At 51.4% G+C, this 24,942-nt stretch overlaps 1 protein-coding gene across 1 annotated transcript in view; it reads right to left on the reverse strand.

Moving 5' to 3' along the window:
• Cotl1 (coactosin like F-actin binding protein 1) overlaps positions 1 to 19,801 on the reverse strand; it is a 29,936-nt gene extending 10,135 nt beyond the window's left edge. Inside the window, exons 1-3 of the mRNA XM_055621401.1 lie at positions 19,571 to 19,801; positions 19,389 to 19,471; positions 2,493 to 2,650 (exon numbers count right to left, since the gene is read on the reverse strand). Of these exons, the coding sequence (XP_055477376.1) occupies positions 2,493 to 2,650; positions 19,389 to 19,471; positions 19,571 to 19,647 (318 nt within the window). The 5' untranslated portion in view covers positions 19,648 to 19,801. The remainder of the gene's footprint in view (positions 1 to 2,492; positions 2,651 to 19,388; positions 19,472 to 19,570) is intronic.
• Positions 19,802 to 24,942: the final 5,141 nt, after the last annotated feature.

A 24,942-nucleotide genomic window follows, 5' to 3' on the forward strand; every position in this document is an offset into this window, starting at 1 on the left:
CTGTGTTGGACATGGCTCTAGGCAGCTGGTAAGTGCCATACCCAGGCAGGCTGGCCATAGACCGGAAGTGGGTCTGGAGTCTGGCGGTGGGCAGCAAGCCCCAGCTAGCCACAGAACGATCTGCCGGTTGAAGTAGCTTCAGTTATGTTCTGGACCTCTTCCTGAGTACAGCCAGTCCCTCTCCCCAGCTTAATGCCTTGCCAGGCTCCCCACTGTCTGCCAGACACAGCCCACCTTCAAAATGGTCTCCCTTGGGCAAGGAAGATGGCTCAGCAGGTAAAGGAGCTTGCAGCCAAGCCTGTGATCACCCTAGAACCTACGTGGTGAAAGGAAAGACACCCCACAACTTCCTCTGACCCCCAGGTGCACCCCCACACATTTGCACCCCACACACAAATAGGTAATATTTTAAAACCCAAACAATAATTAATACAAATAAATAAAAGAGCGTATGAGGTAGAGCATTTTGCAAGGCCAGAGTGATCCGTTCTGACATGAGGAAGCCTGGTCTGGCACCAGGTAGTCTCCCCCGCTGGCCACCACATTGTCCCCACAAGCCTGCAGAGACATGAGAACAATGGGCGGGAGTGCTCTCCCAGGCACCAGCAGACAACAGTGTGGCAGGACAACCTCGGTCAGGCAGGCGAGCTGTCTGCTCAGCACATTCCCCAGCTCAGGGCAGTGTCTCTAGAACAGCCCAGTTCCTGCAGCCTCTGCTGCCCTGAGGCCGGCGGAGAAGGGAACTTTTGTCTGGTTTTCCACCACCGTGGACAGGGCTCATCTCTGAACACAGAACCTTCAGTGAACCTTCTGACTTGCAGTCCCAGGAGGCCTCAATCCCTAATCCTCCTGCCTCCACACTTGGGTGCATGTACCCCTACTACCTGGCTGGGAATCCCAGCTCCTCACCTGAGTGTCCCCAGCACACTTCAACTCCCGTCGTTCCCTCCCCCATCAGGGGTCTTTTAAGGAACTGACTACCACAGAGGTAGCAGGCCTTTCTCTTCTGGGGTCACCTTGGAGGATCACCAAAGCCTGGATATTCTTTCTTCCAGTAGAGGATAGCCAAATCCAGAGAGGAATGGATCAGGAGAAGACATGAAAATACCTGAGCCCAGATCCAGCCATGAGCCATGATTCCCTGACGCCCTCACCTCCCTCCCCCTGTGGAGAGCCGGCTACTTTACTCCAAGTTCTTGGAGCCTGCAAACAAACAACTGGGAACTAGTATTCCCACCATGAAGGCTGCAATCAGAGAGGCCAGGCCGCTGAGTCAACCTCACTCATGGGTCCACTCACCGGTCACAGCCAGTTCTGGGTCACAGCCAGAAAGCCCTGGCTGGGACTGCAGCTCGGTGGCAGAGCCCCTGCAGAGTGCATACAAGAGGCCCTGGCTTGGAGCCTCAGCACTGCAAAACCACAAACATGATGTAATAAGCAACAAAATGAACGGTCTAGCCATGTGTGGTGGCTCACTTGTCAGCACTTGAAAAACAGAGACAGGAGAACCACCGTAAGTGTGGGGTCAAACTGGGCTACAGAGTGAGACCCTATCTCAACAGAATTAAAATAAGATGATAATGGGGCCCGCAGATGGCTCAGACGGTAAAGGTGCTTGTGGTGCAAGCCTGACAACTTGAATTCAATCCCTGGAAGGCAAAGAAGGATGGAAGGAGAGAACTGACGACCACGGAGGCCAGAAGAGAACACTGGCTCCCCTGGAGCTGCAGCTGCAGAGGGGTGTGAGCTGCTGTGTGGGTGAAGGGAACCAAACACAGGCTCGTTGGAAACGCATCCAGTGCTCTTAACCACTGAGCCACCTCTCCAGCCCCATCTCCTTTCCCCGCTCGCTGGAAACGCAGCCAGTGCTCTTAATCACTGAGCCACCTCTCCAGCCCCATCTCTTTTCTCTGCGCATGTCACTTGGCCCTGGGCAACAGCCACATCGAAAGGTTAGCCACTTTGGATAAGCTAAAAGAACAGGCTCCGCGGCTTCTAGGCTCTGGGGACTCCTTCTGCATGCTCACCTTGCTTTACCGTTACAAATTTTCCTCTCCTGAGGTGACCCCTTCCCCAACCCCCTAAACAAACAACCTCACTGTCTGTGGTGCCATGGGTACTACTGTCATGCTTTAGTTACCAAACTGTGACAACGCACCCCACTGTCAATCATCAGGTTAACGTCCAAGCAAGGGCGAACAGTGTTGTCCTGGGAAAGAGCAGATCCTCTCCCCTAGATCCCCACAGCCACTGCTGGGACCCATCCACAACGGATAGTCAGTCATCTCCATTCTGGTCATCTTGTCTGTGAGCTACTGGCTGTGCAGGGCTGGATAGCCCAGCCGCCATGTTTCTGTGCTGTAGCAGTTAAGACAGCAGAGTTCTGGCCCTGGGCGGCACCCTGCACAACGTCAAGAACTTTCTCACACTCCACCCCCCACTCCCTACGCCAAGGACGGCCACCCTTGCTGGCATGCAGCAGAGCCCATTACCTGGACCACCTCCTTCACCAGCGTCTTGTCGGTCCCCGTCTTGGCACGCTGCAGCCCACTCACGTTCTCTCCGATCCACGTGATGAGGGCAAACTTGGACCTTTTGCTCATGGCGTCACCGGTGGTGAAGCGCACGAAGGCAAACAGCCGGACATCATCTGTGGCCAAAACAAAGAGAGTGTGGCACTCGGTAAGGATTCCCTGACACCATGAGCCTGGGAGAGGCCATGAGCCTCAGGTGTGGCAAGCGAGAAGGTGGAAACAAGGGTGTACCCACAGTGCCCTATGAACTACAGGGTGTTGTACAATACCTCTGGCCTCTACCACTCTACCAAGAGCACCCCCAAGCTGTAACAAGCTTGGGGTTCGGCTGTCCCACAGGAACAGAACCACCTATCCATTGGGTAGCTGGGGCTGGGGGTGGGGGTTGTCCGTGATGGCCATGTTACATGGACAGAGGTCTGAGGACAATTTCATAACGTGTGTTCTGTCTTCTTCCCATGTTGGCACCAGCGATCAAACTCAGGTTGTCAGGCCTGGTGGCAAGCGTGCTTTACCCACTTAGCTCTCTTGCCAGCCCAAGCAGTTTGTACCCGGCATGGCAGTATTGCAGAGATTCCTACACAGTGTTTATGACAGTTGGAAACTTATAAAAATGTCACTGGTTAAAAAAAAGTGCATTCAAGCATGCGTGCACACATCATTTTAAAGGACACAACTGTGCAAGCATCGCCACAGCCTAATTCCAGAACATCTGCATCATCCAGAAAGGAAACCCAGACCCAAGAGAAGCTTCTCTCCTGCTCTCGCAGTCCCTGGCAACCACTAATCTGCCTCTACCTAAACTCACCAAATAGGCTAGGCTGACCAGCCATTAGCCCCAAGGAGCCTCCTTCCACTGCCTCCCCAGTGCTGAGCTCACAAGAGAATGCCACCACGCTGGCTTTTGATGTGGAATCGAGGAATGCAATGCTGGGCCTCAAGCACTTCGCTGGCTGAGCAAGCTCTGTCACCCTTTTATTTCTACGACTCTGTCAGGACCCAGAACACCAGACCCAGGGCATGATGATCTATCTATCTATCCATTATCTGACAGACATCAGACTTGCTTCCAAAATGGCAGCTCCACACTTCTGTCCGTCATCAATGAAAAGGAGGCATTCACGTTATAGATTTAGGTGGTCCACCAGACAGAGACGTCCATCTGAAGCTACTGCCATAGCGCAGGGCTGCCAGGGTGCTGCTGTGCTCAAGGTGGCTCACCTTGAACTCTTGAAGATTAAGGTTTCTAGGTTGCATGGACATAGGCCTTGTGGCTGGTGCAAACTCACAACAGGGGACACTGGAAGCCGAGTCTATTTCCTAACATGAGAGGGGCGGGGGTGAGGGCAGTAATTTAGGCAGCGTATCTAACAGCCAGCAATGAAATGTTTGAATTTCACCCTTGACCTGCAGGGGAGGCAAGCACCCACCCCGGCCCCCTCCTTGCCAGCCTTTACACAAAAGACACCCCCCCCCCGTGTCTGTTTCCACGGTGACGGCTTCCCAGTTCTACAGTGTCAGGGTGGACTATTGGGCCCAGAGCAATTGTGGGTCCTTGCCAAAGACTCTGTGTGGGGCCGGAGCCCCTGACCACAGCCAAATGCAAAGCCTGCCAGAGGCGTCGCCTCTCCCTGCCTGCTTCTCCTCCATGTGATCCTCCCTGACACTGGTCAGTCCTGTGACACAAGGGACTTTCACAAGGTGGCCCTCCCAAGTCTACTACCCCTCATCCATTTCGGACACTCCTATGCACCCTGGGCATCACCGTCCATTCTGGCCACCATGGTTCTGTTAACATTTTTACTTGATTGCATTTTTTACTGTGAGTGCATGGAAGTGATGGGGGGGGGGGGTGTATACGGAGGTCAAGAGGAAATCGACGGAGCCAGTTCCCTCCTTCCACCTTCACGTAGGCTCCAGGGGTTGAATTCTGAGCCGGCTTGCCGACCCCTTGATTTCCTTTGAAGAGTCTCTAGCAATCACCCAGGAAAAGTTGCATCCTAAGGACTAGCCCATGCATAGAAAGTAAGTCACACACAGCCCTAAAGGCACTGGGAACCTTCCAGAACCTCAGGCTGACTTCATTCAAACAGCCATGGGGGAGGGAAGGAGGGAGGGATGGAGGGAGGGAGGCAGGCCTCCTATCTCACAGCAGTTTGCTAAAGAACACTGCTGACAGACACATTTTCAGAAATCCGGAGTGACGCCGCGCTTACGAATGCTGGACAGCGGAGACCTGGCTGCACAGGATGTCAGCTGAGGGTGGACAGAAGGCCTGTGGGTCTCTGCAGCATTTTTGTGACTGCGTCAAAGCCCTGGGTTGTCACTGCCACCCTGACAACATGGGAGGGAAGGGGGCCCTTCTTTCGGTAAATCCATTCCCATCCCTTTCTTCAAACATGACAGCTCAGGAGCTGTCATTGCACACACCCTAAGCTTCCTCCTCCTCAGACAGGAGAAGGGGGCATTGGTGCACAGGCGACCGATAAGCAGAGGGAACTTCTCCATGTGCACACACGTGTACACACACACACACACACACACACGCGCGCGCGCTAAGGTGGCAAACTAGGCAAAAAGCCTGCGCCTGGGCCTGCTGTCACACTGTCAGTGGGCATCCCTCTGACCCAGCGGGATGTGGGTGGTAAGGATGAGAAGAGTGGTTCTCCACCTCCCTAATGCTGCGCCCCGCCCCCATGACGTGGTGACCCCTAACCATAAAATTATTTTTGTTGCTGCTTCAGAACTGTAATCTTGCAACTGTTATGGATTGTAATGTAAATATCTGTGTTTTCCAATGGTCTCAGGTGAACTCTGTGAAAGGGGGTCACGACTCTTGGGTTGAGATCCACCCAACTGGAAGCTGCTTCCCTGCTGAAGTCTAGAACCATGGTTCTCAATGCACAGTCCTAGCCTTTCTGCACACAGGGCCCCAAAGGAGGCGCGCTCTGCTGATCTGGGATCTCCAGGGGCTGCTGGGGAGCTGAGCTTCAACAAGACACTAGTGTAGCTCTGATGGGCCAGAGCTTGAGAGGCGCTATGGGAAGAATAAGGTCGGGTGTGGGTGTCGGGGGCAGGGGGTCCAGCATAGGGATGAAATTGCAGCTAGCAGGGACAGAAAAGCAGAAGCATCCAGTTCAACACCACCCCTTCCTCCTGTCCTACGCCCCTTCATTTTAAGGAAGTGATCAGGCCAACTTCCTGAAGGGTCTGGTCCCCCCTTTTCCATATGACCCTCTCTTCAGGATCAGAGGCATTAGCTGTCAGAGGTGACAGAACTGCCCCTCAGTTTCTACCCCTCCCCCAAACTCCTCAAAAGCCACAGCAGGAGAACGGGGCTCTGAGCAGTGTCACAGGGTATCTGGAGCTGCTTCTGTCCACCTCCCTGCTCACCTAATGCGTCAAGAGCCCAAAGATTGGGCCATGTATTACACATCCCCTTGACATCACTAAGGGTGAGATGAGGCCAGGCTGGAGGCTCGACCCAAGTTCTGTGCCTTCCCTGTGTGTGCCAGGCCCGGGTGACTGCATGGGACGCTCCACCTCCAAATCAGGAACTGTGACCCCTTCCCCACATCCAGTGAGCTTTTCTCAGGAAAAGCTACAGGGTTAAACAGACCCTATCCAGAAGTCCTTGACTTGCTTATCTGCTGTCTCCTCACAGGCTGATTGATCTCTATGAAAGCTGTGGGAGCTGTAGGACACTCACTGTAGGCTCCTGCTTGCAAGCTCCAGACCTCCATTCACTGAGCACCCCCCCCCCCCCCTAAACAACATGGGGAGCCAGCGGGAATGCTCAGGGCACTGCCTGAGTGGTGCTCCGCCAGGGTCCTGCTGCCTCTGCTTGGTTTCCACTTATGCTCCTTCTCTTCCTGATGGCCGCCTCAGCCACTCTTTGGCTTTATGCTCAAAGGCGCCCTTTCCCACCTGTGCCCACCTGCCAGTCTCCCTTTTAGCAGCTCCCTTTTAGGAGATCAGGCATGGAGGGAGTCCTGAGCAGCAGTAAGGAAGAAGAAAACCTCTTGGGGTCCAGGCAGGGGATGCTGAGCAGGGATGGAAACGGGGATGTGGGAGGACCAGAGTGACAACAAAGGACGGAGTGACCCTAAACGGGGGTGGGAAAATAGGTAGCAGAGAGGAAGTGAGAAATTTCTGCAATCTACAAAGCCACCAGGACAGGCTGCTGCTTCAACAATGCCTCCCCGCCCCCACTCCAAAGACATACCAGCAAACAGTCTCTACCACGCTGACTGTGTGCACTGCTCTCCCCTTACTCCCACAAATATGAGACCTCAGTGGACTCTTAGGTTGGGACTCACTCCCTCTCCCTCCACCTCTCACCATAGTGTCCCCTGACACTGCATCCACAATGGCCAAGGCCCTGCCTTCTTGTAAAAGGAAGCTTCAGGGCAAGCCCAGGGACCAAAGAGCTGCCACATAGCACTTCGTAACACTCAGTGAGGTTCCGGTGATTTCCCTCACCACACGACACTCCGTGTAGAATAAGCAGAGCATGGATGAAAAAAAAAATAAAGCCACACACAGAAGGAGCTCTGAAAACTTCTTGATCGAGAGCCTCACTCTTTAGCCAGGGCTTGCCTGGAACTCACCGCATAGACCAGACTAGCCTCAAACTTTCAGCAATGCTCCTGCCTCAGCCCTCTTTCCGAGTGCTGTCATTTCAGGCATGACCTAGCACACCTGACATCTTTTAAGCAGCTCTCCCATCTGTCCAGTTCTCACGTCCCCTGTGCCAGGGACATCACAAGCACTGTAGAAATGAACTGTGGGCCAACAGAAAGTAGAGAAAAAGACTTTTTTTTTTTTTTTTTTTTTTGCTATTTCTGCCCTGAAGCTGAACTTCAGAGTAAGACAAAAGGAGAAAGAGGAAAGTAAGACGAGGCCCACAGCCCAGGATCAGCTCACACAGCGCCTGATCTTCCTCACAGCAGCCTCAGAGAAGTTGTGCAAACAAAGCTCAGAAAGGGGAAACACCCCCACACCAAACAGCTGAGCAGCCATCTTCCCAAGGGGGGGAAGGGGGGGCATGGGGGGGGGGGGGGGGGGGCCCTGCAGGCTGGAGAAGGGGCTGCAGCTGAAGAAGGGGCTAGGAGGAAGGCTGCAACTCCAGGAAGCTGGGAGGAAGAAAAAAGAACTTTTGACATCCTGCCAAAGGCCAGAGGCGGCTGGACATGGGCACTGCAGCCTGGTTCCTGTAGGGCCAAGCAGAAGGCACAGCCCCAGGAGGGATGAGGTGCTCTTCCCATCACAGCAGAAGGAGGCTGGCACACCCATGACAAAAGCTATACTCCTGAAGGCACACCCTCTCCCTCTTCTGCCCTCGATATACTCTGTGACTCCATCCCTAGGCATCAAAAAGAGAGAGAGAGGGAGAAAGAAAGAAAGAAAGAAAGAAAGAAAGAGAGAGAGAGAGAGAGAGAGAGAGAGAAAGAAAGAAAGAAAGAAAGAAAGAAAGAAAGAAAGAAAGAAAGAGAGAAGGAAGGAAGAAAGAAAGGAGGGAGAAAGGAAAGGAAAGGAAAGGAAAGGAAAGGAAAGGAAAGGAAAGAAAAGAAAAGAAAAGAAAAGAAAAGAAAAGAAAAGAAAAGAAGCCAAAAGGTGGGAGCCTCAGGCTGATCTGAAACTGCAGGGAAAACACTAGGTAACAAATGGCCTCTCACAAGCCCTGACTATCCAGGGCAAAACAAATAAATGCACCAGTACCCTCCTGTCCCAAATACCTCTCTCTCTTTCTCTCCACCCCTCTCTCTCCCAAACATATCTCTCTTTATTTTTAAAGACTGGCTTTCAAGTAGCCCAGGTTGGCCTTGAACTTACATGTAGACTAGGATGACCCTGAACTTCTGATCCTCCTGCCTTGACCTAAATCCCAGGATTAAGGCATGTACCTAGTTTATATGGTGCTGGGAATGAAATCTAGGTCTTTGTGCATACTAGGAAATTATTCTACCAAGGGAGCTACATCCCTAGCTACTCAGGAGGCTGAGGCGGGAGGACTGCAAATTCAAAGCCCATCTGATCAACTTAATGGGGCTTATTTGAAAATAAAAAAGCAAAAACAGGGCTGGAATGTAGCTCGGCCATAGAGTCATGCCCAAGGGTGAGCAAGGCCCTAAATTTAATCCCAGAACCATAAAATAATGACGGCAACGATTCTGAACTAAATAAAGAAAGCCTGCAAGCCCAGAACCGAAGGCTCTGTCCACACTGGCTTGTTTTTTCAGAGGATGGGAGCCTGAGTCTCCAGGGTGATCTCAGCACACCGGCATCTGTGTGCACAGCTTTGTGTCTGTGATTATATTGCATACACTCTGAGAGGCAACGACACCCACCCCCCCCACTCCTACCCACTTCCCCCACCCCACCCCCACCCCCACCCCCTCAGCAGCCCAAACCATTCTGGCTGAGCTCCCATCAAACACCAGTGACCCAGCTTTCCTGGCTGGACAAAGAGCAAGAGAAAACGCAGCAGAGGAAATGGAAGCTGATTACTGCAGTGGAGCCCCAGGGAATAAACTGACCTGAAGACCCAAATCACACAGAGAGCCCCAGGCTTCCCTGGGACAAAGCACAGGTGTTCACTTATCCACCCTGTCCTTAAATGGAAGATAGAGTGCTGAAACAGCATCTAGACAAAACGCCCTAGGGCCAGTGAGGGCTGTCGGGTGTGACTGCTGGGGCCCTGGCAGCCCCTGCAAGCACAGATTTGCTCTTGGTAGTTTTGTTAAGTCAGTCATTGGACAAGCGCACAGCCAACCTAGGATTCAGAGACCACCGGACAAAACAGATCTCTACCTTCAAAAGATAGACAAACAATCTGCGAGTACAATGACAATAAATACCCAAACCGTTGTTACTTGGGTATTACTGGGACATCACAGAGAGAAGGAAATTAGCTGTGATCAAGGAAGGCTTCAAGGATGAGATCTCGTTTGATCCAAGTCTTAAAGCCCAGAGAAGGTCTCATGTAGCCCAGGCTGGCCTTGGAACTGTGCAGTCAAGGATGACTTTGAACTCCTGATTCTCCTGCCTCCATTTCCCAAGTGATTGGATTGCAATGGCTCTCTAACTCACCTCTCAATGTCCAGTTTGTGCAGGGATGAGAAATGAAACTAGTCACCCCCTCCCCCCCAACCCCTATGCTACTCATCCCCCCATTCTCCCACTGCCTGCCTCCCCCCTCCTCCCCACCCCAAGCGCTAGGAAAGCAGAGCCACCTCACAGCCTGGAAGACTACATCTTGTTCTTATTAATCCCAGCGCCCAGATGGTGCCTGGCACATGGCACACTCTGAGAAAGAGCCTTCAAGAGTCACCTCTGCGGTCCTCAGGGTCAGCTGCTCAGCGCAGTGAGAGGTGCCATTCCCCCTGGGCACTGTCAGTGTGACTTCTACCCCCAGAGAACAAGCAGGAGGGAGAGAGCTCAGGGGCCACCTAGCAGCTCACAGCATTTGCACACTGGCCTTTAACCAAAGGGCGCAGAGAGGGTGAAGTATCCACACACAGCTGCTGCCCTGGGTGAGGCTGTGAGGCGGGGGCCGTGCCTCCTTCGTATGTATCACCAAGCATGGTCACACAGGAGGACAGGGCTGCTCTAGCAGAGGGAACGTAGAGAGTTTCCCTCTCATTGGTCCAGACACTAACCCAGGCTGCTGTCCTCAGTGGCAATGGAAACAAGCCCTTGGACTGGCCTGACACTTAGCAAGTTTTGAAAGTGGCTGGACAAGCTCAGCATAGAGGCTTTCCATACCTGTCATCACAGCACTCCAATGGCTGAGGCAAGGATGCTTGTAGCCTCAAAGCCAGCCTGTGCTACCTGGACTATGTTGAAAAAAAAAAAAAAAAAAAAAAAAGGAGGGAAAGAAGGAAAGCAGGAGCTGGTGAGATGGTAATGAGGACAAGAACACCAGTGGTAACCATGGCAACCACAGGGAGCTAACAGACCGCAGAGCAACAGGCAGGAAGGTGAGACAGGCTGGGTGCTAGAGGGCACTCCTAAAGCCACAGAGCAGCCAGTCCCGGGGGGGAGGGGAGAGACACAGGCTCTGGACAGAACCCACCCGAAGAACGGATGACAAGTAGGCCACAGGGAAATATATGCAGCCTGGAGGACCCAGCTGTCCCATCATGGCCTGGGCTGCTTGAACTGGGACTTACCACTCTCCAACACGGCCTCACTTTACCATTAACCTTTGTCATCTTGGGGGGAGGGGCTCCCTCTTTCTTTACAACTTAAATTTCATTTTACGTAATTCTAAATCAGTCTGAGATCGGCGATCTGTCTCCCTCAACCTGTGGCAGTGACCTCACAGGGCAAAGGGATGCCAACAATATAACCTGGATGGGAGATGACTCTGGGGTACTGGCTTGGCTAAATGCCACTACAGGTCCTACATGGAGAAAAGGGAGATAGACTCAGGGCAGGAGCTAGCATGAGAAAGGACTAGACAGCTGGCTTTGAAGGAGAAAGAAGACGACAGAAGCCAAGGGCACAGGAAGGTCACCATTAGCCACTGTTCTTATTAAATATATTGACTTGCTCATTATTGGCAAGGGCAAGAAGAAACCAGAGAAGACAAAAGCAAAGGACAGGAAGTACATGAAGACAGACAAGAGACCAGCATAGCTGGAATCACCATCAGAGCCTGGCAAGTGATAGATATAAGGACGATGACTCCCAGACCAGCCAGGGCTGCCTAGACCCTACCTCAATAAAAATAAATAATAAGCAATCAGGGCTTATTAAGGCAGGCCTGTCAATCCGGTTACTAGGAAGGGTGAGACAGGAAATATCTAAGTTCAAAACCATCCTGGGTAGCTTGGCAAAACTCTATCTCAAAATGAAAAGAGGAAGAATGCTGAGGCTGAAGCTCCGAGGCAGCATTTCCCCCTGCATGCAAGAACCCCTTGGTTTAGTCCTCAGTATCACCTCCCTACACGCCAGATCTAGAACAAGTTAATGCCAAAGTACATCAATGGCATAAATATTAAAAGGCAATATAAAATCCCGATCTTGGAAACAGGCCTCTGGGGACCGATGCTCTGAGGCTGCCTCTGAGAGCAGAGCACACACATGTAAGTGAGAGAGAGCCTCTGAGACACGGGGTTGCAGGAAGATGCCTGGCAGGAGGCCAAAGCAGCCATGTGTTCAGAGCTATTGACGGGCCATTTGCTCTGCACTGATTACTGAGCTACCACTTCAGAGGGGAGCAGCGGGACTTCCTGTGCAGGCTCAGCCCTCAGGCGTGGCTGAGGACCACCTGGTCAATAGTGGGGTGTGGTGCTGTTCATGCACTCCTGTGTGCTCCACACAGGAGTGTGGAGCAGCATGAAACACATCAGGCTCAGCCCTAGGCTCAGATCCTAGCAGGGATAAAAAAAAGGCACGAGTGGGCGTGGCCTTGGGTATTGCCACATGCTCCAAGGGGTGCCGGCCTCCCAACCACTTGACCTATGCTTATGGCCTGTCTATGAAACCTCTGACTACGTCACTCCACAAAGACACAGCCCTAAGTCTGCAGGCACCCATCAGCCACTGAAGGAGAACACAGACTGGGAGCCCTGTGCCCCGGCCTCCTTGCAGATCTTTAAGAGACTCCGCAGAATACCAAAAGCCTCACCAACTGGCTCAAGCTCGCTTTACTGCTTCTCCTTCCTTTTGCCTCACCCAACACACAGCCTTGTTCCTCCTTCCTGAGTCTACCCTCACCCCCAACCCCTGGGCTGCAATCAGGCCCTGGTCCCAGGTTCAGCTTCAGGAGGACACTAAGCTAAAACAGTCCCCAGGAGAAAACTGCCTGAGTGGGCAGAGAGTGGCTGAGCCCACTGGTTTTGACCTTCCTGAGCAGAGGCTAGCTCTTTCAATTGGCACAGTGGGACACAGAGAAGCTAGGTGACTTGCCAAGGTCACACAGCCACCTGGAACACAGCTGAGATTGGAAGCCGGGCTATAGATTTGTAATGCAAACAGAAGGCTGGAGAGTCAGCACTTACAGGAGGAGCCAGAACTCGGGCCTGTCATGGGAACAACACAATCGTGGGAGAAGGTTTAGGTCTTGGCTACCATAAATATCACCGAGAACATTAAATCTCTCCAGGACCTTGCCATGAGATCTCTCTCTCTCTATCTCTCTCTCTCACTCTCTCGCTTGCACACACACACTCGCACACACATGCATACTATATATGTAGCCAGCACCATGAGGACAAAGGTGATGACTGAGTAGAGGGAACACTTAGCCTAGGCCTTAACAAGCGTATAGAAGCCTTCTTGGAAATCAAAATGGAGGAAGACAGAGCAGGCTGGGAGACTACCCACAAGGTCTAAGAAGGCAGGGGCTGGGCAGCAGGGGACAGATCTTCCACTGCCCACCCCACATGGTGAAGGAAAAGGCTCCTCAGTGGCAAAATGGAGGCAACACTGCCTACAGGTCCCTTTTGGATGAGAGACACCTATGAAAAAGACCCGCCATGTTCCACAATCCAGGCTCAGTGAGCCCAGCCATGTGCATGCATGCTAGCTTGCTAGCCTGTGCCAAAGAGCTTCCGGGTCATTCCCAGCACAGGGGCCCCTGCACAAAAGCCATAAAAATGCTGTTGTGAGTTGAGGCAGGATCCCAAAGTGAAGTCAGAAAGTCACCCCTGGCTGAAGGACCAGGTCATGGGGTCAAGAACAGCACTAAAGTCAGCCCAAAGGCAGTATTCAGTCAGTTGAGCAGATATGAGTCAAGGCCACCACCATGAAGGGTAGAGCCCTGAGGACTCTCAGACTGACAGGTGGGAAGGAGAAGGCAGAAGAAAGAAAGAGCAGTGAAGAAGCCCCAACCAGCAGAGGGAGCAGAGCAGAGGGAAGGGGGCAGGCTGAAGGGAGGAGACAGGCTGAAGGGAGGGTTTTTTGAAGAACAAGGTTTCTGGTAACACCAAAAGAGGTAAATAAAATGTAAAAAAAAAAGGATAAAGAGGCTAGGCATGGCATGGTGGCAGCCTTTAATCTCAGCAGACAAAGGCAGGTGGATTGCTATGACTTTGAGGCCAGCCTGGTCTACTTAGCAAGTTCCAGGCCATTCATGACTCCACAGTGAGACTGCCTTTAAAGGAGGAGGGGGGGGGGGATAAAGCTACAAAGGGAGAAGCTGGGAGGGGGAGGGGTGTTTGTAACACCCAGGAAACCCAGAGGGAAGGCTGCCAAGGCTGCAGTAGCTCCTGAGGGCAGAGATTAAAGGGCCTGTTCTAAAGAGAGAAGCACTGACTACTCAGTGAGGAAGAGGCACCTGCCAGCCTATACGGGCAAACATGGCCACAAACCCAAGGGCAAGAAAAAACTTCACCAAGCTATAAAGCCGAAAGACTGACACCAAGCCCGTGAACTCAGCAACAGAATGTAATCAGGTACCAGTGGAGACCGAACAGTGTCCAAGCTACTCACTCACTACCCTTGAAGGTAACTAAAATAATAACCCACCAGTTATGGTAGCTCGTACCTTAATCATAGCACTCAGGGGAGGTTACTTTAAAACTACAAGACCAGCCTGAGCTACACAGTGAGTTCCAGACCAACGTGGACTATGGTTTCAAGACCCCATCTCAAAAGGAAAGAAAAAGAAACTGAATGACTCAGGGAAGTAAACAATCTATAGAGACAGCTTCAAGTATGGCTGGATCAAGCGTCCATGCCATGCCAACTAGTCTTCAACCCTGACCTTTGCCTGAGCTGTCCACAGAGGCAAATGGGTCCTGTGACTCTAAGCTTTCATTATTCTCCCCAGGTTTAATCCCAGAAGATTAAAGGATTCTTTCTCAATAGCCCTGTCCAAAGTCCCCGTCCCAGGAGCAAACCTGATCAGCTTGAGGAGTCATGTGAGGTCCCAACCTTGAGCTAATCAGTGTGGTGGGGATGGCTAGCTCTGACTGGCCAAGTCTGGGTCACGGGCCAACTGAGAGCCATTCACCCCCAACCCTCTCCCACAAAGGAGAAGATGTGGGTCTGTGTCCTCAGTCAAAGAGGCTTCAGGCTATTCTCATGTGGTCTGACCAGAGCATCATGGGAGTATCCTCTGCCCTAGCCTTCACCCAGCACCTCTGCCAACCAAGCTTCACTGCCGACACTCTCCCCCAAGTGTCCTTCTCCATGTACCACCACACACAGAGTTTACTTCAGCCGGGCGGGCCGGGCACCTCCCAAGACTGCCCTGCTGGTGCTATATACATAGTGGACATCTATTTTTTGCTGGGCCGTGCTTCTGTACCCCACCACATTATCATCACAGCCATCACCTCAGACACAGAAACAGAGAATCTGGGAGACCGCCCAAGGTCACACAGCACAGCCAGGCCTCAGCTAGAGGAGAGAGTGGATCTCCTTCATCTGCGCTGTTCCCCAAAGGCTCTAAAATCTACACCACCGGACTGGATGCTTTCCCAGAAGCCTGGGTTCTCTCCAAAGGAAAAGTGCTTGTGGTGAAGACTTTGGGTCCATCCGGAGAGGACCGGGTAGACAATGTTGAAGTTGACAGAGTATTATGTAGCCTTTTTAAAGTGGCCACCAGAAAAAAACAAAAGGTGGGAAAGACGGGAGTTCAGACCCAGCAGGCATAGGCCGGTCCCACTCTAGATCAGAAAGTACACAGAAAGAGAAGCATTTCAAGAACATAAGAGAAAAACTAGGTCCATGATCACATCGTCAGTCCTCCTGAGAGGCACAAAACATCTGCTGGGCGTAGGAATTTCTTTCTTGTGGCATATCCCTCGGTTCTCATAATACCAGTCTACAGAGCAGCCACTGGTGCACAGAATGAATGAACGTGAAGGCATTGAAGGGGCAAATGAAAGGGCGGGGCGAACACCTTCTGAATGGTTTTCCCGTTTGAACTGAGTTTCTGAATACTGTGAACGGGATTGCTGCAGCTGAGTGGCTCCGTGGATAGAGGGGCTGCTGCGGGAGCATGAGGACCGATGTCTGAGTCCTGAGTTCCCAGCACTCTCGGGAAAGCGGGAATGGTAGCATGCCGCAAGTCTTGGGGTGCACTGATCACCCAGACACAGGCTCCAAGTTCAGTAGAAGACCTTGACTCAAAAATAAGGCGGCAAGCTAGGAAAATGGCTCTGCGGATGACAGTGCCTGTCACTGCCACCTGAATTTGATCCCTAGACCTCAGGCGGCAGGAAAGAACTGCGCACAGTGGCATGTGCCCGCATGGGAACCCCCTCCCCCCACACGTCTTAAAGAGTGAGCAAGGAAACGTCAAGGCTGACCTCTGGATTACACACACACATGCACCCACCCGGACACGGGCACACATACACATACACCCACACACGTGTATATACACACAGACTCCTGAGCCGTCTGCACAGTACAGAAACAAAAACGTGACTCCAGACAGCTGGGGTCTCTGCCTTGCCACCCAGGCCAGACCCAGGAGCCCCTCTTCTCCAAATGTCATGTGGCTGGCACGTCCTCTTTGGTTGGCAAATGGTCCCTCCGCCTCTGTGGGCTGAGCTGTGACTCTGCCTGACTCCATGTGGCTCTCTGCGGGGGGGGGGGGGTGTCCTTACCCCGGCTCAGCTGCTGCTCTTATCTTATCCCCCTCACCTTTCCACCACTCTCAGCATGTACCTCTGTCCCCAAACAAAACGCCAGTCCTTCTAACTGACATCTAAAGAACTCACTACAGCCTGCACACACACTCCTGATGACTCCACTGTGGAAAAGGGTCAACAGATGGGCAGCTTGCCTGCTTCAGGAACATGAATCTGAACCCAGAACAATGGTACAGCCTGAACCCCTCAGCACCATGGCAACCGCTTTTCCCCATCATCTGAGCAGCTACTGAGAACAGACCTGGGCTAAGGGTAGTGCCACAGGAGGCTACCACAGGCAGCACTGTGTGCTGGGCTACTCACCCACCGAGTCTCGGGACGGAAGCTACAGGAGTGAAAGTAACTTCGTTAACTAATATTTATATAGTCATTCTGTTATTAATTATTATGTAATTATTAAGACGAAATAATTCTATAAGAAAGGCACCTCTGATGTGCTTGGAAACAAACAAACAAAAAAAAGCCTTTCTTCTGGGGCCTGCCAGGACAGCTGATGGGGACTTAGGGCAAACCATTCTACGAGGAACAAGACCCTAAACCACTTCCTTAGGGCCAAGAGCAATGGGTCCCAAGGTCCAGTCACAGCTCTCTTTTTCCTAGCTGTGTGGTGGCAGGTATGTCTGGGCTTTGGCTTTGGTCTGCAATCCTGAGGCGCCAACCCATCCAAAGCATGGCTGACACCTAGGTCAGGTATGGTGGTAAGTAAGATCACAAGCAGGGTGCTGAGTGTGGGGCAGGGAGCAGACGTGGCAAGCAGAACCATCTGTCCACTGTCCACCAGATGGCTGGGATGAGAGAGCAGACCGCAGCTGCCACAGATGAGCCTCAGATCCCACGGCCCATTCACAAGGACCAACAAGCAGCCTGCAGATCATTTTTAGCTCATGCGCCAGACGCTTGCCATCCCGTCCCTGAAGAGGGTAAACAGAGGGAGATCTGCGCAGAAAGGCACAGCCTGCCAGAGGAAGGAAGTGTCCCCGAGGCACCATCCAGGCCGGATGTCCAGCAGCCAGGAGCATCAGTTAGGAACGGGCCTGCAGGATGCTTGCTCTTCCTCTGTCACCTTCCCCAACTCAGTGGAGAAAACAACGGTCACAGAGGCAGGACAGCTGGAGATAGGCTCCCGGTGAGGAGGGAGAGGTGGGTTTGGTGAGGAGAGAATAGGGCCTGAAGCACCCAGTCCCAGAGACTGTGAGGCCAATCCTGCTGACGATGTGCTAACTTCTGGGAAAGTTGAGCCTGCACTTGCCTGCTTTGGAAGCATTCACTGCAGTTACAGCCGCTGAGATCATGCTGCTGAGCCAGAAGCTCCAGCAGCGCCGAGTGGCTTTGCCGAGTTGCTTTAAGTGTGGGTTTATGTGAATTATTTACAAAAGCAATGAATACAGCAGCTAGATGGAACTCCCAGGAGATGTTTTAGCTGGGCAAACACTTACACACAAACACACAAATGCACACTAATGTTAGTACCACAGAGCACAAAGTAAATGCCCTTTGAGATGAACTAAATACAAAAGATGATTCAATTAAGAAAGTCAGGCAGTCAGGCATGGGGATGCATGCCTAAAATCCCAGCACTTCGGAAGCGAAGACGGAGGATCAGGAGCTCCGGACGCTCAGATACATAGCAAGTCTGAGGCCAGGAAGCAACTAAAGAGGCAGGTGGCACAAACCAGGAAGCAGAAGCAGGAAGATCACAGGTTCAAGGCCTGCCTGAACTACTGCATCTGAACCTGTCTCAAAATAAAATGGCTTAAGTTTTAAGAAGGCTGAGATGTGCCTCCGAGGCAGAACATGTGCCCAGCACATTCGGGGCCCTGGGTTCCATACCCAGTACTGGGGGAGGAGGGGAGGGAGAAAGAGAGAGAAAGAAGGAAAGGAAGGAAGAAAAAAGAGGAATAAGGAAAAAAAGAAAGCAGTTAAGGAAAGGAAGTCACATGACCCTGGCTCGATTCTTCTTTTATGTATGCCACCAACAACTCTGACAAGCACTGAACACTTGAGTCGGATCAATCTCACAGCAGCACTAAGGGATGATAGGTGGGGAACCTTGGCCCCCACAGGGACCTGCCCCATCCCACCCAGCTGGAAAGCAGCCCCAGTGGAATTCAAATCCACAGCCATCTGCTGGGAGTCCACACCCTAGCCTCCAGGTGGCCTGTCTTTGTCTGACATTAGTTCCAAAGCTAAAGACAACAGGGGACACTAGGGCCCGGATCTCCTACATCTAATCTCTTTAAAGGCTCTTTTTATTTATTTTGGGGTGGGGGAGGGAAGGGCACAGCCCAGGCTGGTGTCCAGCTCTCCAGCCTCCTGCCTGTTTCCAGAATGCTGAGCTGCACTGCACACCAGCTCCTTAAAAGATCTCATTACCAACTGTGCTGAGCTGTTGCTTCTTCCAGGGGCTGTGGCCACTGAGGCCACGTGTTCTCTCACGGTTCACACATCCCAGAACACATAGAAACCTTAGGGTTCCAGCGTGGGTGCCTTTAGGAAGTCACACATCTGCATGACCCCTTCCTACCAAACCGTGGGGCACTTCCACTCCCAGAACTTCCCCGCCATGCCCCACCCCAGCCTGCGGCCACTCGGACCTCACAAGTCAGCTTTACTTTCTCCAGGCCTCATACATCAACATCAGGCGTCTGCTCTTAGTCCGAGGTTCTGTACTCTTCAAATTAAAGGCTTGTACAGAAGCAGATGCGGACAAAGATGGAAGGAAAAAGGAGGGTGGGGCCCTGGGTTCTGCCTTCAGCTTGCAGCCCCTAGGGGCTTCGCCGTTCTTGTTCACTAACCAATCAGAGAGGGTGTTGGATAGGGCTGGACACTAGAGTTTGAACTGCCCATCTGACCTGAAAACCCAGTGAACCGCAGGGGGCGGAAGAAGCGGTCTGACCCTTCCAGGAGAGGAATCTGCAGGGGTTACTTCTGCCGAAGGAGATGTCCACAGAGGCTGGGGGAGGTGGGGGAAGGCAGGCGAGGGACACAGACAGGACTTTAGGAAGCTCAGAGCAGAGCTTGACATGGCTGTGCACGCCCACCATACCAGCACTTGGACGCTTGCGGCAGGAGGATGGCCAGCTGGAGGTCACCCAGGATATATAGTGAGCCCCCGTTTCAAAAAAAAAAAAAACAAAGACAAAACAAAAACCCAGCCCAGATCTGTCGCTGCTTGGATGGCCAGAACCTTACTGCCCACGGTGCCCATTCTCTCCCAAAGGGTCTCAGGTCGCCCTACCTGTGCACTGCTGGATGAAGTGCTGGTAATCCGCTCCCTGATCGCCGGGGACAATGGTAGCGCCGTCGTATCTGAAAGTCACCCTTTGGGTTGGAGGAAGAAAAGAAACATAGGTGAGCGGCGGCGGCGAGCGGCACGAAGCAGGTCACTACCGGCATCCCCGGCCCCGCGGCGTTGCTCACCAGATCACGGCCGAGCCGTCGTCCCGCACTAGGTTGTACGCCGCGCGACACGCCTCCTTGTCGATCTTCGTGGCCATGGCCGAAGCGGAAACACTGCCGGAGCCAGGGAGCGTGCCTCTGATCGGCTGCGAGGGTCGAGCGGGCGCCGAGAGCGAGGGAGGGGAAGACCGCAACTTGAAACTGCAAACGCGGCTTTTCCAAAGGGCGCCCGCCGCTACTGCAGAGCCAGAGCGCGCGCCGGGACTCCACTCCCACGAAGGCCACGCCCCCCAGCCGCCATTGGTCACGAGGGGCGGGGGCGGAGCGTCGTGCACACGCAGCGACCAATCCCAGCCTGTGCGGATTGCGCAACTCCGCGGAGGGCTGGAGGAGGGGCTCTTCCTCTTCATTTTTCCCTTCCTCCGCCTCCTAGCCTCCCCAGTCCGTAGGCCCCAACCTTTCTCTTCCACCACCTTCTGTGTTCTCCAATCTTGCTCTCCCTCGTCCTTTCCTCTCCCTTTTCTCCCATCCTCGGTTACCTCGCCCCATCGCCCTTCCTCTCTTCTCTCTGCTTCTACTTTGTTCTCCCCTCTTCTCATCTCTCCTACTTATCCAACCCCAGCCCCTCCTCCCTAAGGCCTCCTTCCTCCTTCTTTCTCTTCCTCTCCATCTTCCCTTGAATCTTCTTAGTCTCACCTCCCTCCACCAGTGAGCTGGGCTGCGGCGCTCACCAACCCGTGGGGGTTTGTTTTTGAGTTTTTGTTTTGTTTTTTGAGACAGAGTTTCACATGAAATTACCACCAAAGACCCCTCACCCCACCAATTCCCAGAAGAATAACTTAAGTCAGCAAGTCAGGTGTACCAGTCTGGCCACAGCCGGGCCCCTAACCCAGTGTTTGCTCTTTGGATTCGGAATAGGAGGAATTGGGAAGAAGGAAACATTGCATATGGAAAGAGGCAGACTGGGAATCACTGTTGATTTTGTAGCCTGGCTATCTGCAGCCATATGGGGGCTCGAGGGGAAGGTATCTTTAACTCCCTCATTGGGTTATTCGTTCACTCCTCATCCACTGTCTTACAGGCAGGTGAAAGGCTAGCCCTGGAGGCCCAGCTCTGGGATTACACCCAGAGTAATTCTCAACGCAAGCCCTGAAACCCTTCCAAGAGTACTGCTCTGTCTCCCCATGGTAAGAGTAACACAGCCGGCCTCACTTGGGTGCCTTTGGCTTTAACTAAAATGATGTGCATGAGCAAAGGCAGACATCAAAAGAGATCATGGTTGGTTTGCTATTACCAAAAACGAATCCTAGACAGGAGCTGAAAAGACCAGAAACGATGTAAAATGGATAGGAGAACCCTTGGGCCTGAGAGGGTGGCTCAGTGGTCAGCATCTGTGAGGTCACAGATTCTCTCCCCAGCACCTCACCTCAAAAGAAAAAAAAAATTCGTATGAGCACAGTAGCTATGTTAAAGTAACTTTTATTTGCCTGATTTAATTGTCACCTCAAGGCTTACTGCCTCCATCTGCCAATGCAGACCTAGTGCTGGAAGCTTTCAGCCTCTGTACAATCTTACCTCAGCCTAGAATGTTTTCATCCTCTGAGCTTACTGCTGAATGAGCTCACCCTTTCCAGCTCTTTCTTCTGAACTCTGGCTGGCTGGTTCAACCCAGCTGTTCTGGCTCAAACTCCTGTTCAAGCAGGCTGATTGATTCAGTCTGGCTTCTTTCTCGGCCTCTGCCTGAATTGCTCTGCTTGGCCCCAAACTAACTCTAGCAATCTGTTCTAATCTGGCTCCTTCTCATTCTCTGGCTCATTCTCCCTTCACCTGTGTCTAGCTTGTTCTCTCTTCAACCTGTCTTGGTAAAACTCTCCCAGTGAAACTGCCTTTGAATTCCATGAACTGAACTGCCACAAACTCAGCTCCCCTGAACTGCCTCTCAACTCACCAACTCAACTGAACAAAACTCATGTACCAACAGCCAGGCAAGGTGGCACATGCCTGTGATCCCAGCACTTGGGAAGGCAGAGAAAGGTGGATCTCTGTGAGTTTTAAGGCCAGCCTGGTGGACAAAGCAAGTTCAAGACATCAAGGCTACACAGAAAAACCCTGTCTCAAAAAAAAAAAAAAAAAAAAAAAAAAAAAAAGGCATGTACCACCACATCTGGACCTAAGCTTTTTTTATTTTTTATTTTTTACCTGAAACTTGCTCTCTAACAGGCTGGCATTGAACTCAGAGATCTGCTTGTCTCTGTCTCCTGGGATTAAAGGTGTGTCTGTATTCCAACCGGATCACACAGACCTAGGTCTCTGGATATGATCTCTTGTCAGAGCAGCCATTTCTGAATTAAAATTCCTTTATATAGCTCACACCAGACATCTTGTAACTGAGGCTGAGACAGGGGGATTATACATTGACAATGAGCCTGGGCTATATACCGAGTTCTAGGCCTGCCTGGGCTACAGAACAAGATCCTGTCTCAGGTTGGAGAGCTAATTCGTCCTCTTCCAAAGGACTTAGATTTTTTTTTTCCAGGACCCATACCTATAACTACAGCTCCAGAGGAATCTGATGCCCTCTTCTGACCTCTGTAGGTGTCTGTAGACTTCTGCACACGTGAGTGTGCGCACGCATGCGTGTGTGTGTGTGTGTGTGTGTGTGTGTGTGTGTTTGCAAAGAGAAAGAGAGATAAAACAAAGTCTTGGCTGATAGAGGCCACAGTGGTCCTTGGTAAAAATAAGGGGAAAGGGGAAAGGCCATTGAAAAGGATGGATGGGGCTGGGTGTGGTGGCACAGGCTTGCAATCCCAGCACTCAGGAGGCAGAGGCAGGCAGACCTCTGTGAGTTTGAGGCCAGTCTGGTCTACAAAGTGAGTCCAGGACACCCAAGGCTTCACAGAGAAATCCTGTCTCAAAAAACCAAAACAAAACAACCAAACAAAGAAAATGATTTAAAAGGGGGAGGAGGGTGTCAGTGGATTGTTTGTCTAGAGCAAGGATCAAAGTCCAAACATGAATAAAGGAAACTCCAGAAGAAAACATGAGGTGCTTCCTTCTTGCCTAGAATAGAGGTCTTTCTAATGGGTGCTTAAAACCCTGAACACACTGGGTGATGGTGGCACACACCTTTGATCCCAGCATTTGGGAGACAGAGGCAGGTGGAGCTCTGTGAGTTTGATGCCAGCCTGGTCTACAGAATGAGTTCCAGAACAGCCAGGGCTACACAGAGAAACCCTGTCTCAAATAGACAAGAAAACCAGAAGACACTCACACACACTCTGTCTCCCTCTCTTTCTCTCTCTCTCTTTCACATACAAACACACACAGATACACACACTGTCATACACACACTTTCTCTCATACACACACATACATACATTCATTCAAATAAATAAAAAACATGGTGACATACAGCTGTTCTAGTACTCGATAGGTACAAGAGAATTAGGAGTTCAGGGTCACCCTCAGATACGTACATACATACATATATACATACATGCACACACATATATGAGGGGGCTGCCAAAAAAAAAAAAAAAGTACTACCTTCTACAGAATGAAAAAGCAAAGTCATGAAAACGATTTACCCCACAAGTCACAAAGGATGGGCAAATGTGCGACTAGTCAGGTCCAGTGTCTGTGTGTCTGTGTATTCCTCCATATGAGCATATAGGAGAGGAGCAGAGGCCCCCAGAAGCCTTCCACCTTGTGTTTTCAGTCAGCGTCTCTCTCTGGCCTGGAGCTCAGCAAGTAGGCTAGTCTGGCTGGTCAATCGTTCCTGGCCTCCCAGCACTGGGGTTACAAACACAGCCACCATGTAGCTTCATTTTTTAAATATGAGTTCAGGGCCTCTTGAAAAGCAGCAGCTGCTCTGAACCACTGAGCCATCTCTCCAGCCCCTGTTATTTGTTTGTTTCTTTGGTTGGATTTGTTTTTTTTGTTTTGTTTTTTTGTTTTGTTTTGTTTGTTTGTTTTTGGTTTGGGGGTTTTGTTTTGTTTTTTGAGACAGAGTTTCACATGAAATTACCACCAAAGACCCAAGCATGCTGGTGCATGGTCTTTAATCCCAACTCGGAGGACGCAGAAGAAGACTGACCTTTGTGAGTTGTAAGCTAGTGAGTTCCAAACTAGCCAGGCCTACCTAGTAAAATAGTGCCTCAAAAAGGAAAGGAAACTAAGGAAGAAAGGAAGAACGGAGGGAGAGAGGGGAAGGAGTGTAGGCATTAATTACTACCAAAGAAGTAAAGTAGACCTTAGATCTTCTGGCTCTAAATGCCGGGCGCTGTGGGGTCATTTATCTGAGCGGGGAAACGGAGTCAGTCCCCCAGGGCTGGCAACTCTTCTTTCTGCTCCTGGCTGAGGGCGCCCTCTACTGGGCTGAACGAGCAAAAGGGTTGGTTTGCCAGGGAACCTTAATTCTGAGTACAAATCCTGTCAATCTACTCAGCGAAGAAAACACCAATAAAGCACACCAGATGTGCTGTGAGTAATCATTGACCTCAGCTGAATATCACAATGCAGAAGGGAAGCTGGCTGGGTGTAGTGGCCTGCACCTGTAACCACAGGGCTCAGAAGAGGAGGCAGAAGAATTGACATAAGTCAACTGATTCTACAGAGAAAGTTCTAGGACAGCCAGGGCTACAGAGTAAGATCTCGGGACAAAAATCAAATGGCCATAGATATGGCTCAGTGGGTAAAAGTGCTTAGTAATAAATCTGAGAAACTTAGTTTAAATCTGGGATCCACATAGAGGAGAAAATAGATCCAAGCAAATTGCCCTCTGACCTCTGTGGCAAGATGTAAACCCACATACATGTGTACACATGCACACACACATACACACACAAACACACACACGCCGCCACCACCACAATACCCCTAAAACTAAACATATTTTTAAAAACCAGTTTAGACAGCTGGCTCAGCAGTTAATAGCACTTGCTGTTCTTCCACAGTCCCCGAAGAGTAAGTAGCTCACAATCATCTGTCACTCCAGTTCCATGGGATTTGATGTCCTCTCCTGGCTTCTCTGGGCACCAGGCACACATGTGGTATACAGGCATGCATGCAGGTGAAATGCTCAGACCTATAAAATAAATTTAAAAATAAAAAAACGTATAAAACAATTTAAAAGAGCTGGCTGTGAGCCAGGCAGTGGTGACACACGCCTTTAATTCCAGCACTAGGGAGGCAGAGGCAGGCAGATCTCTGAGTTTGAGGCCAGCCTGGTCTACACAGTGAGTAGCAGGACAGCCAGGGCCACACAGAGAAAGCCTGTCTCGAAAACCAAGACCAATAGTAATAGTAATAATAATAATAATAATAATAATAATAATAATAATAATAAAAAACAAGAGCTCACTGTATGCAAACTTGAACCAGACAGTTTTCTC

Source organism: Psammomys obesus, unplaced genomic scaffold, assembly GCF_907164565.1.
Source record: "Psammomys obesus unplaced genomic scaffold, mPsaObe1.curated_primary_1811, whole genome shotgun sequence".
Classification (NCBI taxonomy): domain Eukaryota; kingdom Metazoa; phylum Chordata; class Mammalia; order Rodentia; family Muridae; genus Psammomys; species Psammomys obesus.